At 49.6% G+C, this 12,805-nt stretch overlaps 2 protein-coding genes across 2 annotated transcripts; both read right to left on the bottom strand.

Moving 5' to 3' along the window:
- Nucleotides 1–832: 832 nt before the first annotated feature.
- On the bottom strand, nt 833–1,506 carry LOC136491628 (3-ketoacyl-CoA synthase 6-like). Its single transcript, XM_066487912.1, has 2 exons — nt 1,289–1,506; nt 833–1,241 (listed from the first exon to the last, which is right to left on the bottom strand). Exons 1-2 carry the CDS (start codon nt 1,504–1,506, stop codon nt 833–835), a joined length of 627 nt encoding a protein of 208 aa, XP_066344009.1.
- Nucleotides 1,507–11,062: 9,556 nt separating this feature from the next.
- On the bottom strand, nt 11,063–11,941 carry LOC136491627 (uncharacterized). The gene has a single exon (XM_066487911.1). The coding sequence runs from the start codon at nt 11,939–11,941 to the stop codon at nt 11,063–11,065; it is 879 nt and encodes a 292-aa protein (XP_066344008.1).
- Between the last annotated feature and the right edge of the window lie 864 nt (nt 11,942–12,805).

Here is a 12,805-nt window from a genome sequence, read left to right as displayed (position 1 = left end):
GAGGGGAGGGAGGGGAGGGGCGACGGTGGGGGAAGAAGAAGGGGAAGGGAGGGGCGTCCGCTGGGGCCGGTTAAAAAAAGATTTTTTTTTCTTTTGCCGAGTGTCCTAGATCTAGGCGCTCGGCAGCGTTTTTTTTATTTTTTTCTTCTCCTTCTTTCCCAGAAAAAAGATTTTTTCCTAGATCTAGGATACTCGACAAAGTTTTTTTTCAATTTTTCTTCTCCTTCATTCTTAGAAAAAAGATTTTATTTCTTTGCCGAGTGTCCTGGATCTGGATACTCGGCAAAGTTTTTTTTTTCTCATTCTTTCGTAGAAAAAAGATTTTACTTCTTTGCTGAGTGTCAAAAAAAATACTCGGCAAACCCCATCTTTGCCGAGTGTTTTTTTTTGACACTCGGCAAACCTCCTTTTTACCGAGTGTTTTTTTTGCCGAGTGTTTTTAGCGCAGCACTCGGCAAAGAACTTCTATGCCGAGTGCCCGAGAGAATACACTCGGCAAACATAAAAACACTCGCAAATTTAACGTTTCTGGCAATGAATTCGACAAATAAGCCCGTAGTTTGGACTTGGGAGTAGTGTAACTAGAGGATGACATGGAGTTCTGTGGGTACATGTTGTTTCGGTCAAGCTGGAAGGGGTTCCTTTTATTTGCCGACCGAGAGAGACGTACAACAACCTATATGTATGTATGTAGAATACTCCGTAGAATAAGATATTAAGATACATTATATAGCTGGGGATAGATGCCGGATAGTGGTAGCTAGTTGGACGATGCAACGCAAGCCGATGAAGCACGTGCTTGCATGCTCTGGAACTGAGAACACGACTGCGCTTATGCCCTTTTGACAATTTTGGGGAGCTGCACAGGGTAGCGGTGGATGCAGCCAGCCCAGGGTCCGCTGTCGGTGTCCGCCGTCGGCTTGACGCACTCCCACATGACGCTGCTGCACTCTATACCCGGGCTGAAGGAGATCATGCACAGTCGGTCACCCTTGTTCATCCAGCGCTTGGCCTGGATGTAGTCCAGCTCGTACAGCAGCGAGCTGCTGGCCATGTTCCCGAAGCGGTGCAGCGTCATGTGCGACGCCTCCATGTCGCGGTCCGAGAGGCCTAGGCCCCGTTGCACCTCGTACAGCACCCTGGGGCCGCCCGGGTGGATGCAGAAGTGCTGGAACACCTTGCCGAAGGCCGGGCGGTAGTAGCGGCGCCCCTCCTTCGCCCCTGCACTAAAGAGCCTGTTTCTGACTATGGAGAAGGCGACCCAGAGGAGCTCGGAGACAGGCAGCACGGAGGGCCGAACGCCGTGATGTGGCCCATGAGCGCGTTCGCGACGACGACGGGCAGGTCCTTGGAGAGGTTGATGCCCGTGATCCCCTCGTCGTCGTCCTCCTGGAACGCGCACCGGTAGTCGCTGTCCCATGCCGCGGTCAGCGTGCGCACGATGGGGCCGAGCCAGAAACGGGCGTGTTCGGGCGAGTTGGTCATGATCGTGGCGGCGGCGCCCATGCACACTACCAAAAACAGTATATATGCCAAGTGCCTAGCAGTTTACCGAGTGCATTCCTTCGAACACTCAGTAAACAATATCTTTATCGAGTACCTACATATAAACACTAGGTAAAATAATTGCACTCGGCAAAAAATTTATTTGCCGAGTGTAGAAAATAAAATACTCAGCAAAAGACCGCCACATGTGACAGCCGTCAACCAGGGTGCCGGTCGTTAGAACTTTGTCGAGTGTTAATTAGTGACACTCGGCAAAGAGAATCTTTGCCGAGTGTTTTTATCTGGCACTTGGCAAATCGGTTCGTTTGCCGAGTGTTTTATTTTGGCACTCGATAAATTAAAAAAGTTTTTTTTTTCTCTTTTGACCTTGAAACTTTGTCTACTGCCCACATACAATATGTGGTACTCCATGTTAGGATTTGGTATATTTATGGATCTGTTTGCTATATTTATTTAATTTATTGCTTTTCAAGGAATTTTTTGGTATAAATCAAATTTGAACTGCATGTGATTCAAATAATAGAATAAAATGAGTAGAAAAATAATATTCATGTTATTGAGTCCGGTGTGAGGCCTTACCCAGGACATGAAAAGAAATTTTGAACATCTTGTTCAGGAAACACGACCACGAACGTGTGGCCGAATGATTTTTAAATTCTAAAAAAAGCAAACGAAGTCTAAAAATTGTGAGATTTGTCAAGATCTCGTGATATCATACGTGGAGGCCATGGTAAAAAATTGAGAACGTTTCGGACAATCTATCACGTATGATGTTTACAAACCGAAGTATCTTAGAAGAAGAATCGTAGCGTTGAGAAGGATTCGGTAAGATTTTGAGTCAAAGTGATGGTCGAATTAGGGTTTGATTTCAAAACTTTTTATATAGGCAATAGAGAACATAAATTGATTCATGTGTAATTTTGATAATTTTTTTAGATCTGTTTGATAATCTTAATTTATTAAGTGCAATTATAGAATTTTAATTGATATACTTTGAATTTGAGCTACAACTGCATGAAATAATAAGTTTTTTTTCACTTCTGGCCTTGAAACTTTTTCTACTCTCTACATACAACATGTGGTACTCCATGTTAAGATTTGATATATTTCTGGATCCGTTTGCTATATTTAATTAATTTATTGTTTTTCAAGGAATTTTTTTGGTATAAGTCAAATTTGAATTGCATGTGATTCAAATAATAGAATAAAATGATTTGGTCTGTGCTTGGGAGGAAGGGGTATGGACATACGACTAACCTACAAAGACAAACTTCAAAATGCATGTTTAGTACCAGTACTCCCTGCATGACTTTTCGGCGTATGGGATATTCTGCGGCTGGTGTGTTCATGGGAAGTTCTCATGCCCAGTATGCAAGGCGTCTCTGATGTTCATTTGGTTGATGAAGTGTGGCAAGTATTCTTCGTTCGACAAACATCGACAATTCCTCCCTCTTGACCATCCATTCAGATGAGACATCAAGAACTTAATGAAAGATGTAGTAGTTGAAGGCCCTGCACTCCAGATGATGATTAGTGCCGTGGTTAGACGCTCTTGAGATCAATGACCAAGGAGAACGTTTTCTGGGATATGGTGAGGAACATGCATGGACTCACAAGTCGTGCTTGTAGAACCTCCCTTATTTTGATGACCTTCTACTTCCACATAACATTGATGTAATGCACACTAAAAATAATGTCGCCGAGGCAATTTTTTGTACAATCATGGATATTCCTGATAAGACAAAGGATAATGTTAAGGCTAGAGTGGATTAGGCGAGGTTATGCAATAGACCAAAGCTAGACATGGCACCTCCCGGAGGTGGAAAGTCATAGAGAAAGCCTAAGGCCGATTTCGTTCTGTCGAGGGCCCAAAGGAGGGAAGTACTAGAATGGTTCCAAACGTTAATGTTCCCTAATGGGTATGCAACGAATCTGAAGAGGGGAGTGAACTTAGCTACTTTGTGAATCAATGGGCTCAAGAGTCATGACTACCACATATGGCTTGAGCTGCTACTACCTGTGATGGTTCGAGGCTATGTCCCTGAGCATGTCTGGATAGTGTTGGTGGAGTTGAGCAATTTCTTCCACCAGCTTTGTGCTAAGGAGTTATCTCGTACCGTGGTTGCAGACATGAAAAGAATGGTGCCTGTGTTGCTCTGCAAGTTGAAGAAGATCTTTCTACCTAGCTTTTTCAATCCAATGCAGCATTTGATTTTGCACTTCCCGTATGAGGCACGAATGGGAGGCCTGCATAGGGCCGTTGGTGCTATTCAATTGAGAGATTTCAAAAGGTTCTTCGAACTAAATGTAAAAATAAATGCAAAATTGAAACATCCATAGCAGAGGCATACATTCTGGAGGAGGTGTCAAACTTCACAACAAAATACTATGCTGACAACCTTCCTAGCGTGCATAATCCACCCTCTCGTTACAATGCTGGCGAAGATGAATCGAACCTTAGCATTTTCTGAGGGCAACTAGGAAGTGCAAGTGATGAGGACATGACACACATGCATATGACCATGTTTGGCATATGGTATGGAGGGGTAGGAGGCCAGCAAGGGTATCCAAGTCAAGAAGGAGGTTCGAGGCTAATTTGGTTTGAGTCCCCGAGGTGGAGGCCCAAAGCAACTCAAGTTCGAGTCTGCCTCGGCCTCTAGGACAAGTCTGCCTTAAACTGGTCACCCAAGAAGCATCCGGACTCCGTTTTTGACGATCCACATATGGTTGGAAAGCTAATTTGATAAGGAAGTAAATCCAAGTGATTTCACGTCAAAAGATCTTCGGAATCAACAGGAATCGTCTAAACAAGTCAGCATCCAGAATCTATCAGGGTGCTGCGACAACGTCTTTTGGTCCGTTGAACTGTGTATCATGTTTGGGCCCATTAGGGGGCGCGTCCAGGGGGTGACGCCCAAGACTCTATAAATAGCAGCCATCGCTCTCCTTAGGGTTTGGGTTTTGTTTAGTTATTGATTTCTTCGTGAAACAAACATCGTTTTGCTGCAACTGTCGCCGCCAAGGCCGTTTGCTGTGAACCAGGGCCCCAGTTCTTGATCTTGTTCGCTTGTGGTGATTAGTCCTTTCGAATAAAGACTTGAACTTCTTCTTATTTTCATAAGCCTCATATTTATTTGCAATTTCAGATTGCGTTCATCCCGTTCTTGCTTGTGTTCTCGATTCGCTTGCAGGAAAGCCTTCACAGCGAGGTCAATCACGTTCACGTGGTTGATAACCAACGGAGTAGTGGTGTAACGGTTGCGGGGGTCTGAATTAGTCTTGGTTCGAAGCCTAGATCGTGAATGTCGAGTCTCTACCAATCGACGCTATCATACCTTTCGAAAGATCGGGCCTAGTCTACTCAAATCTTTACTGTTGTGACTAGTTTTGTGCACATTGTTTCCGTTTTGTCCTATAATTCAGAGCCAATTCTTAAAACTGGTCTAGTTTTCGCATACGAACTCCGATTTCGACGTTCCATATATCAAAATCGATCAGAAATTTTTTTTGGATCCGTCTATCCCAAAAACACTCGGCAAACGACACTCGGCGTAGGTTTTAATGGCAAAGAGCTATTTGCCGAGTGTCAATCGTCGGGCACTTGGCAAAGACTATGCCGAGTCCAAAAAAAACACTCGGCAAACATTTTTTTGGGAAAAAATATATAAAAAACAAATCGCCGGTGGTACCACCACCACAGCCACCGGCCACCACCGCCACCACCACCACCACCACCACCACCACCACCACGCCCCGACGCCGGCCACCACCACTACCACCACCACACCACGCCAGATCTGGGAGAGGGAGGGCCGGATCCGACTGGGAGAAGAAGAAGGGGAGGGGAGGGGCCGCCGCCACCGGGATCCAACCCACTGGATCCAACCCATCGGATCCGCCGTCGGAGGACACCCCTCCGCCGGATCAGCGCCGTGGTGGCTCCATCCCACTGGATCCACGATGCCACCCACCGGTGGAGCCATGGAGGGAGGGGAGGAGGGCGGATCTACATTGCCACCCACTACTGTTGCTGCTCCGCATAGCCGGGAGGGGCCGAGCCGCCCTGCGCCATAGATGGGAGGGGCTGGGCTGCCTCGCGCGCGGCCATGAAGGGCCCCCTAGAGGGAGGGGAGCGGCGCGGCGGCGCCGGAGAGAGGGCGCGGGCAGGCGGATCTGAGGAGGAGGCAGGGGAGGAGGGAAGGGGGGGCTCCCGCGGGAAGAAGAAGGGGGAGGGGAGGGGCGCCATCGGGGGAAGAAGAATGGGGAGGGGAGGGGCGCCCGCGGGAAGAAGAAGGGGGAGAGGAGGGGCGCCGGCGGGGGAAGAAGAATGGGGAGGCCTCCGGAGGGGAGGGGGCACGCCGGAGAGGGAGGGGAGAGGGGCGCGCCGGGCTAGGAAGGGAGGATGGGAGGGGCGACGGCGGGGAAGAAGAAGGGGGAGGGGAGGGGCGTCCGCTGGGGCCGGTTAAAAAAGATTTTTTTCTTTTGCCGAGTGTCCTAGATCTGGGCGCTTGACAACGTTTTTTTTTATTTTTTTCTTCTCCTTCTTTCCTAGAATTTTTTCCTTTGCCGAGTGTCCTAGATCCTGGCACTCGGCAAAGTTTTTTTTTTCATTTTTTTCTTCTCCTTCATTCCTAGAAAAAAGATTTTATTTCTTTGCCGAGTGTCCTGGATCTGGACACTCGGCAAAGTTTTTTTTCATTTTTTTCTTCTCCTTCTTTCCCAGAAAAAAAGATTTTACTTTTTTGCCGAGTGTCAAAAAAAAAAACACTCGGACAACCCTATCTTTGTCGAGTGTTTTTTTTGACACTCGGCAAACCTCCTTTTTACTGAGTGTTTTTTTTGCCGAGTGTTTTTAGCACAGCACTCGGCAAAGAACTTGTTTGCCGAGTGCCCGAGAGAATACACTCGGCAAATATAAAAACACTCGGCAAATTTAACGTTTCTGGCAATGAATTCGACAAATAAGCCCGTAGTTTGGACTTGGGAGTAGTGTAACTAGAGGATGACATGGAGTTCTGTGGGTACATGTTGTTGTTTCGGTCAGGCTGGAAGGGGTTCCTTTTATTTGCCGACCGAGAGAGACGTACAACAACCTATATGTATGTATGTAGAATACTCCGTAGAATAAGATATTAAGATACATTATATAGCAGGGGATAGATGCCGGATAGTGGTGCCGACCGAGAGAGACGTACAACAACCTATATGTATGTATGTAGAATACTCCGTAGAATAAGATATTAAGATACATTATATAGCAGGGGATAGATGCCGGATAGTGGTAGCTAGTTGGACGATGCAACGCAAGCCGATGAAGCACGTGCTTGCATGCTCTGGAACTGAGAACACGACTGCGCTTATGCCCTTTTGACAATTTTGGGGAGCTGCACAGGGTAGCGGTGGATGCAGCCAGCCCAGGGTCCGCTGTCGGTGTCCGCCGTTGGCTTGACGCACTCCCACGTGACGCTGCTGCAGACGCTGCTGCAGTCTATACCCACGAGGGACTCTATGTTTATGAACCCAATAGGAGCCCCCGAGCCCCCGGCGATTCGGACAGAATTATCTGAGGGATTTTTGCCTCAATGGCGGGTGCGCGCGAGTGCACCCGCCGGTGTAACCCCAGAGCCCCCGGACGGTTCGGGGCAGAACCGTCTGGGGGTTTCCGTTTTCCAGTGGGGGAGGTTTTTGTTTCGTCGGCGGGTGCGTGTGAGCGCACCCACGGGTGTAGCCCCTGAGCCCCCAAGCGGTTCGGGCAGAACCGTCTGGGGGGTGTTTGTTAGCGGGCGTGTGTGCGTGTTCTTCAGTCGAGACGGAATTTTATTTAACCAAGGCGTCGTTGCGCACCCGTGGTGCATTAGTTTTTTAGGGATCGGTTGAGAGGGAGCTTCCGAATCCTGGCGTTGATGCGCGCTGTGGGATTGGGCGAGGCAGTTAGTTTGGTTAGTTTGGGATCGGGCAAGCCAGAGCTCGTAGATCCTGATGGGGCGAGTTCAGGGTCGTAGACCTGGGTTTTTTAGAGCGCAGTCGGAGCATAGCCGGATGGGGCGAGTTTGGGGTCATAGACCCAAGTGTTTTGGAGCGCAGTCGAAGCGTAGCTGGATGGGGCGAGTTCGGGGTCGCAGACTTAGGTGTTTGGAGTGCAGTCGAAGCATAGCCGGATGGGGCGAGTTCAGGGTCGCAGACCCAGGTGTTTGGTGTGCAATCGGAGCGTAGCCGGATGGGACGAGTTTGGGGTCGCAGACCCAGGCGTTTTGTGTCTTGAGCCCCCGAGCCCTATTGGGCCTTAGTTGGGGTCGGTGTGAGTGGTATGCATTACCCCGTCCTTGGTTCCTCACAACCGGAGGGGCTAAGTTTTGTCGCTTGTCCCGATCGCTTGGGCTCGAGTGACGCGCTCAGTGAGTTTGCTAACAAGTATGATCGAGTGGAATCTGGGTCCGTCATTCGTGACAGGGTCGGCATGACCCTCTTGTGACATTCCAGTACTCCTTTACCTACAACCCGATGGATGCCTGGGTCATTCCGGAGACCGACCCGGGTGTCCTAACGTCCTGCCCTCGATGGAGATTCTGTGGGCTTGGCAAGAGGTTCAGGATCGAACGAGAAGGTTGAGATGACCCTGTCTGCCAGACTGGGCGAGGGCTGCATGGGGGCTCATCTACATTTTTCTCCCCTGGCTCTGTTGGTTGCTCATGTCAAATGAGGCAACTGCCGCTACATGACGCAACACAGAGCGTTGTGATGCTTTTCGCTGCACGTGCGATGCTTAGTTCCCAAGCCCCCGGGCGGTTTAGGGCCTAAATCGTCTGGGAGGCATGGGTGTATGGAATAAATGCGCGTATGGATGTATGAAATGATTTATAAAGAAATAGAGGGGGTTTGGTAGTGTTACCTTGATGACTCGAGTGACGGGGTTCAGAGAGCTCCAGTCAAAAATGTCTGACCGGGACCCGTGCTCGTCGTTCGTGATGGAGTCGGCATGGCCTACATGGGGCATCCCTTTGCTCTCTATGATGTAGGCTAGGCCCGATCTTCCGAAAGGTATGATAGCATCGATTGGTGGAGACTCGACATTCATGATCTAGGCTTCGAACCAAGACTGATTTGGACCCCCGCAACCGTTACACCACTGCTCTGTTGGTTATCAACCACGCGAACGCGATTGACCTCGCCGAGAAGGCTTTCCTGCAAGCGAATCGAGAACACAAGCAAGAACAGGATGAACGCAATCTGAAATTGCAAATAAATATGAGGCTTATGAAAATAAGAAGGAGTTCAAGTCTTTACTCGAAAGGACTAATCGCCACAGGCGAACAAGGTCAAGAACTAGCGCCCTGGTTCACAGCAAGCGGCCTTGGCGGCGACAGTTGCAGCAAAATGACGTCTGTTTCACGAGAAAATAAAGAACTAAACAAAACCCAAACCCTAAGGAGAGCGACGGCTGCTATTTATAGAGTGTTAGGCGTCACCCCCCTTGATGCACCCCCTAATGGGCCCAAACACAATACACGGTCCAACGGACCAAAAGACGGTGTCGCAGCACCCTGGCAGATTCTGGACGCTGACTTGTTTCGACGATTCCCATTGATTCCGAAGGTCTTTTGATATGCAACCACTTGTATTGGCTTCCATATCAAATTATCTTTCCAACCATATGTGGATCGTCGAAAACGGAGTCCGGATGCGTCCTGGGTGACCAGTTTAAGACAGACTGATCCTGGAGGCCGAGGCAGACTCGAACTTGAGTTGCTTTGGGCCTCCACCTCGGGGACTAAAACCGAATTAGCCTCGGACCTCCTTCTTGACTTGGACACCCTTGCTGGCCTCCTACCCCTCCATACCATGTGCCAAACATGGTCATATGCAGGGGTGTCATGTCCTCATCACCCTACCTATCTCTCGGTGTGTTTCTTGTATCAATGAATACATCAGTACTGTTTTATGATAGAAATCACTATCTGTTCCTTGTTTTTATCCTAGCATATCTTTTGTTTTTTGTCCTTTCTTTTTTCGTACCTGCCCGTTAGTTCCGTAGGCTACAGCTTTTTTAAGAGCCTGGGCATGGCCCACGGGGCTCGGCTACTTGTAACCGTAGGTTGTGGCGGGGTGCGTTCGGTTAGGAGTAAGAACAAAAGTTACGTAGGGCAATCAAAGGAAAAGGAATGCGCTTCCATTTAGGGACGAAGTTGTTTACCATGTAATAGTAAAATGAGAGGTAGTATTCAGTATTGTACCCTTATGGAGCCCCCAACCGACCCATGCTAAAAGTGTTTGGGCTATGGTGCTTTATAGTGGCAAGTGTTGACTAAAAAGCTGTTAGACCACATTTAGGGGAAAAACGACATAGCTGTTCAATGTTCCAAGTGTTGGTGAGAACGTTGCTATTGTTGTCCTCCAGTCAGTAGGTGCCCGGTCGGATACTTCGGTCACCATATAGGGCCCTTCCCATGGTGGAGAGAGCTTGTGGTTTTCCTTCATTGATTGGTTCCTTCGGAGTACGAGATCGCCGACTTCGAGTATCCTCCCTCTGATCTTCCTTTCATGGTACCTATGGATGGTTTGTTGGTAGCGAGCAGAGCGGATGACGGTCGTCTCATGGGCCTCTTCGAGCAGGTCGACTGTGTCTTGTTGAGCCTCCGTGGCTCGGTCGCGGTCGAAAGCCTTCACTCTTGGGGCACCATGGTCGAGGTCGGAGGGTAGCACTGCCTTAGCTCCGTAGGCTAGGAAGAAGGGTGGGAACCCTGTGGATCGGTTTGGGGTCGTTCTTAGGCTCTAGAGGATCACTGGGACCTCTACAACCCATCGCCCGTGGTAATTGTTGAGTCGGTCAAAGATGCATAACTTAAGTCCTTGGAGGACCATGCCATTGGCACGTTTGGCCTGACCGTTAGTTTGTGGATGTCTAAACGAGGCCCAGTCGATCCTGATGCTGTATCCATCACTGAAGTCTAGGAACTTCTTTCCAGTAAAGTTAGTCCCGTGGTTAGTGATGATATAGTTAGGAACACCGAATCGGTAGATGATGTCGAGGAAGAATTTGACTGCCTCCTCCGAGCGGATATTGGTAATGGGCTTGGCCTCTATCCACTTGGTGAACTTGTCGACTGCTACGAGTAGGTGAGTGAAGCCGCCTAGGCCCTTTTTGAGGGGCCCCACCATGCCAAGGCCCCAGACCATGAATGGCCAGGTGATGGGGATGGTTCGAAGCTTCTGTCCTAGCAAATGGATTTACCGAGCATAGAACTGGCATCCTTCACACCTGCAGACGACCTCCTCTACATCTCGTAGCACGGTGGGCTAGTAAAAACCTTGGCGAAAGGCTTTTTCGACTAGCGACCTTGGGGCTGTGTGATGTCCACAAATCCTAGCATGGACCTCGAGGAGGTGCTACTTCCTCTGGTTGGTGGGGGACTCACTTCATGAGCACTCCTGACGGACTCCGTTTATAGAGCTCGTCACCGAGCGCGACGAAGGTCTTGGCGTGTCGAGAGATTCATCGGGCTTCAGTCCTTTTGGGTGGGAGAACTTCCTCAAGGAGGTAGGCGAGTAGCGGCACTCGCTAGTCGGTTTGACCGAGTGCCAATACGGTGACGTTTGTGGGTGATGTCATCATGAAGGTACTGGGATCGGAGCCCCCGAGCGCTGGCTTGGCGTTGGGGTCGAAGCCCCTGGGTGCTGGCTTGGCGTTGGGGTTGGAGCCCCCGAGTGCTGGCTGGGCATCGAGGTGTGTCCAGATTGAACCTTCTAGGATGTGGGTGGACGGCTCATGGACGTCGTTGATGAAGACCCCGCTTGGGGATGGATCCCTCCTAGTAGCCAATTTCGCAAGAAAATCGGCGGCATCGTTGTCCCTTCGAGGGACATGATGTAGCTTGATCCCCTGGAATTTGTCCTCGAGCTTGCACACCTCTTGGCAGTATGCTTCCATGAGGGGGTTTTTGCAGGAGAACTCCTTCATGACCTGATCAATGACTAGCTCCAAGTTGCCACGAACGTAGAGTCGCATAGCACCGAGCTCAATGGTGATGCGTAGTTCATTGACGAGGGCCTCATACTCTATGGCGTTGTTTGAGGCTGAAAAGTGAAGGCAGATGGCATAGCGGAGCCTACTCCCATCTAGGGAGATTACAACCACTCCATCCCCTGAGCCGGGCGCCATTATGGACCCGTCGAAGTACATTGTCCAGTACTTGTGGGTGACGTCCAGGATCAGTAGCTGTACCTCTATCCATTCGGCGACAAAATCCACGAGAGCCTGAGATTTAATGGTAGTACGGGGGATGTACATCATGTTGTGGCCCATGAGTTCAAATGCCCACTTAGAGATCCATCCCATGGCGTCGTGATTGCGGATGATGTCCCCGAGTGGGTATGAAGTGACGACCGTGACTTCGTGGTCGGTGAAGTAGTGCAGGAGCTTCCAGGTCGCCATCAGCATGGCGTATAGGAGTTTCTGCACCTGGGGGTACTAGACCTTGGGGTCGGCGAGTACTTCGCCAATGAAGTATATGGGCCGCTGGACCTTAAGCTGGTTTCCTAGCTCCTCCCTTTCAACGACTAGCGCGGCGCTTACCACATGGTTGCTAGACGTGATGTAGAGGAGAAGGGGTTCTCCTTGTTCAGGAGTGACAAGGATCAGGGCTGACGTCAGGGATGCTTTGAGGCTCTCTAGGGCCTACTGGGCTTCCTCGGTCTAGAAGAAAGTGTTCATCTTTTTGAGGAGCTTGTAGAGTGGCATCCCCCGTTTGCCGAGCTAGGAGATGAATCGACTTAGGGTAGCTAGACAGTCAGTGAGCCTTTGCACGCCCTTGACGTTTTGTATGGGACCCATGTTGGAGATGGCCGTGATTTTTTTGGGGTTGGCCTCGATGCCGCGCTCGGACACAATGTATCCTAGTAGCTTCCCCTTTGGAACCCAAAAACATATTTTTCAAGATTCAACCTGATGTTGAACCTTCTGAGGTTCATGAACATCACGGCCAAGTTTGTGATCAGGTCACAGGTTTGAGCTATTTTGACCACTATGTCATCAACATAGACGGCGATCATTGGTCTTGGCCGCTCGGTTTGGTCAGGCGGATCAAGCGGGTCAATTTGGTCAGCGAAGCATTGCTGCATGCACCTCTGGTAGGTGGCACCAGTGTTCTTCACGCCGAATGGCATGGTTACATAGCAGTATGAACCATATGGGGTGATGAACGAGGTTGTGAGCTGATCAGACTCTTTCATCGTGATCTAGTGATAGCCTGAGTAGGCATCCAGAAAGGAGAGGATCTCGCAACCCGAGGTGGAGTCGACTATC

Source organism: Miscanthus floridulus, chromosome 11, assembly GCF_019320115.1.
Source record: "Miscanthus floridulus cultivar M001 chromosome 11, ASM1932011v1, whole genome shotgun sequence".
NCBI lineage: Eukaryota > Viridiplantae > Streptophyta > Magnoliopsida > Poales > Poaceae > Miscanthus > Miscanthus floridulus.
Note: the sequence above shows the minus strand (reverse complement) of the source record. Positions and strands in the feature narration are given on the sequence as shown.

Coding starts and splice junctions, on each gene's coding strand:
- LOC136491628 (XM_066487912.1), bottom strand. CDS start 1,506: ATGGGCGCCGCCGCCACGATCATGACCAACTCGCCCGAACACGCCCGT. Junction 1,242..1,288: donor ATCACGGCGTTCGGCCCTCC/GTGCTGCCTGTC, acceptor CTCCATAGTCAG/AAACAGGCTCTTTAGTGCAG.
- LOC136491627 (XM_066487911.1), bottom strand. CDS start 11,941: ATGCTGATGGCGACCTGGAAGCTCCTGCACTACTTCACCGACCACGAA.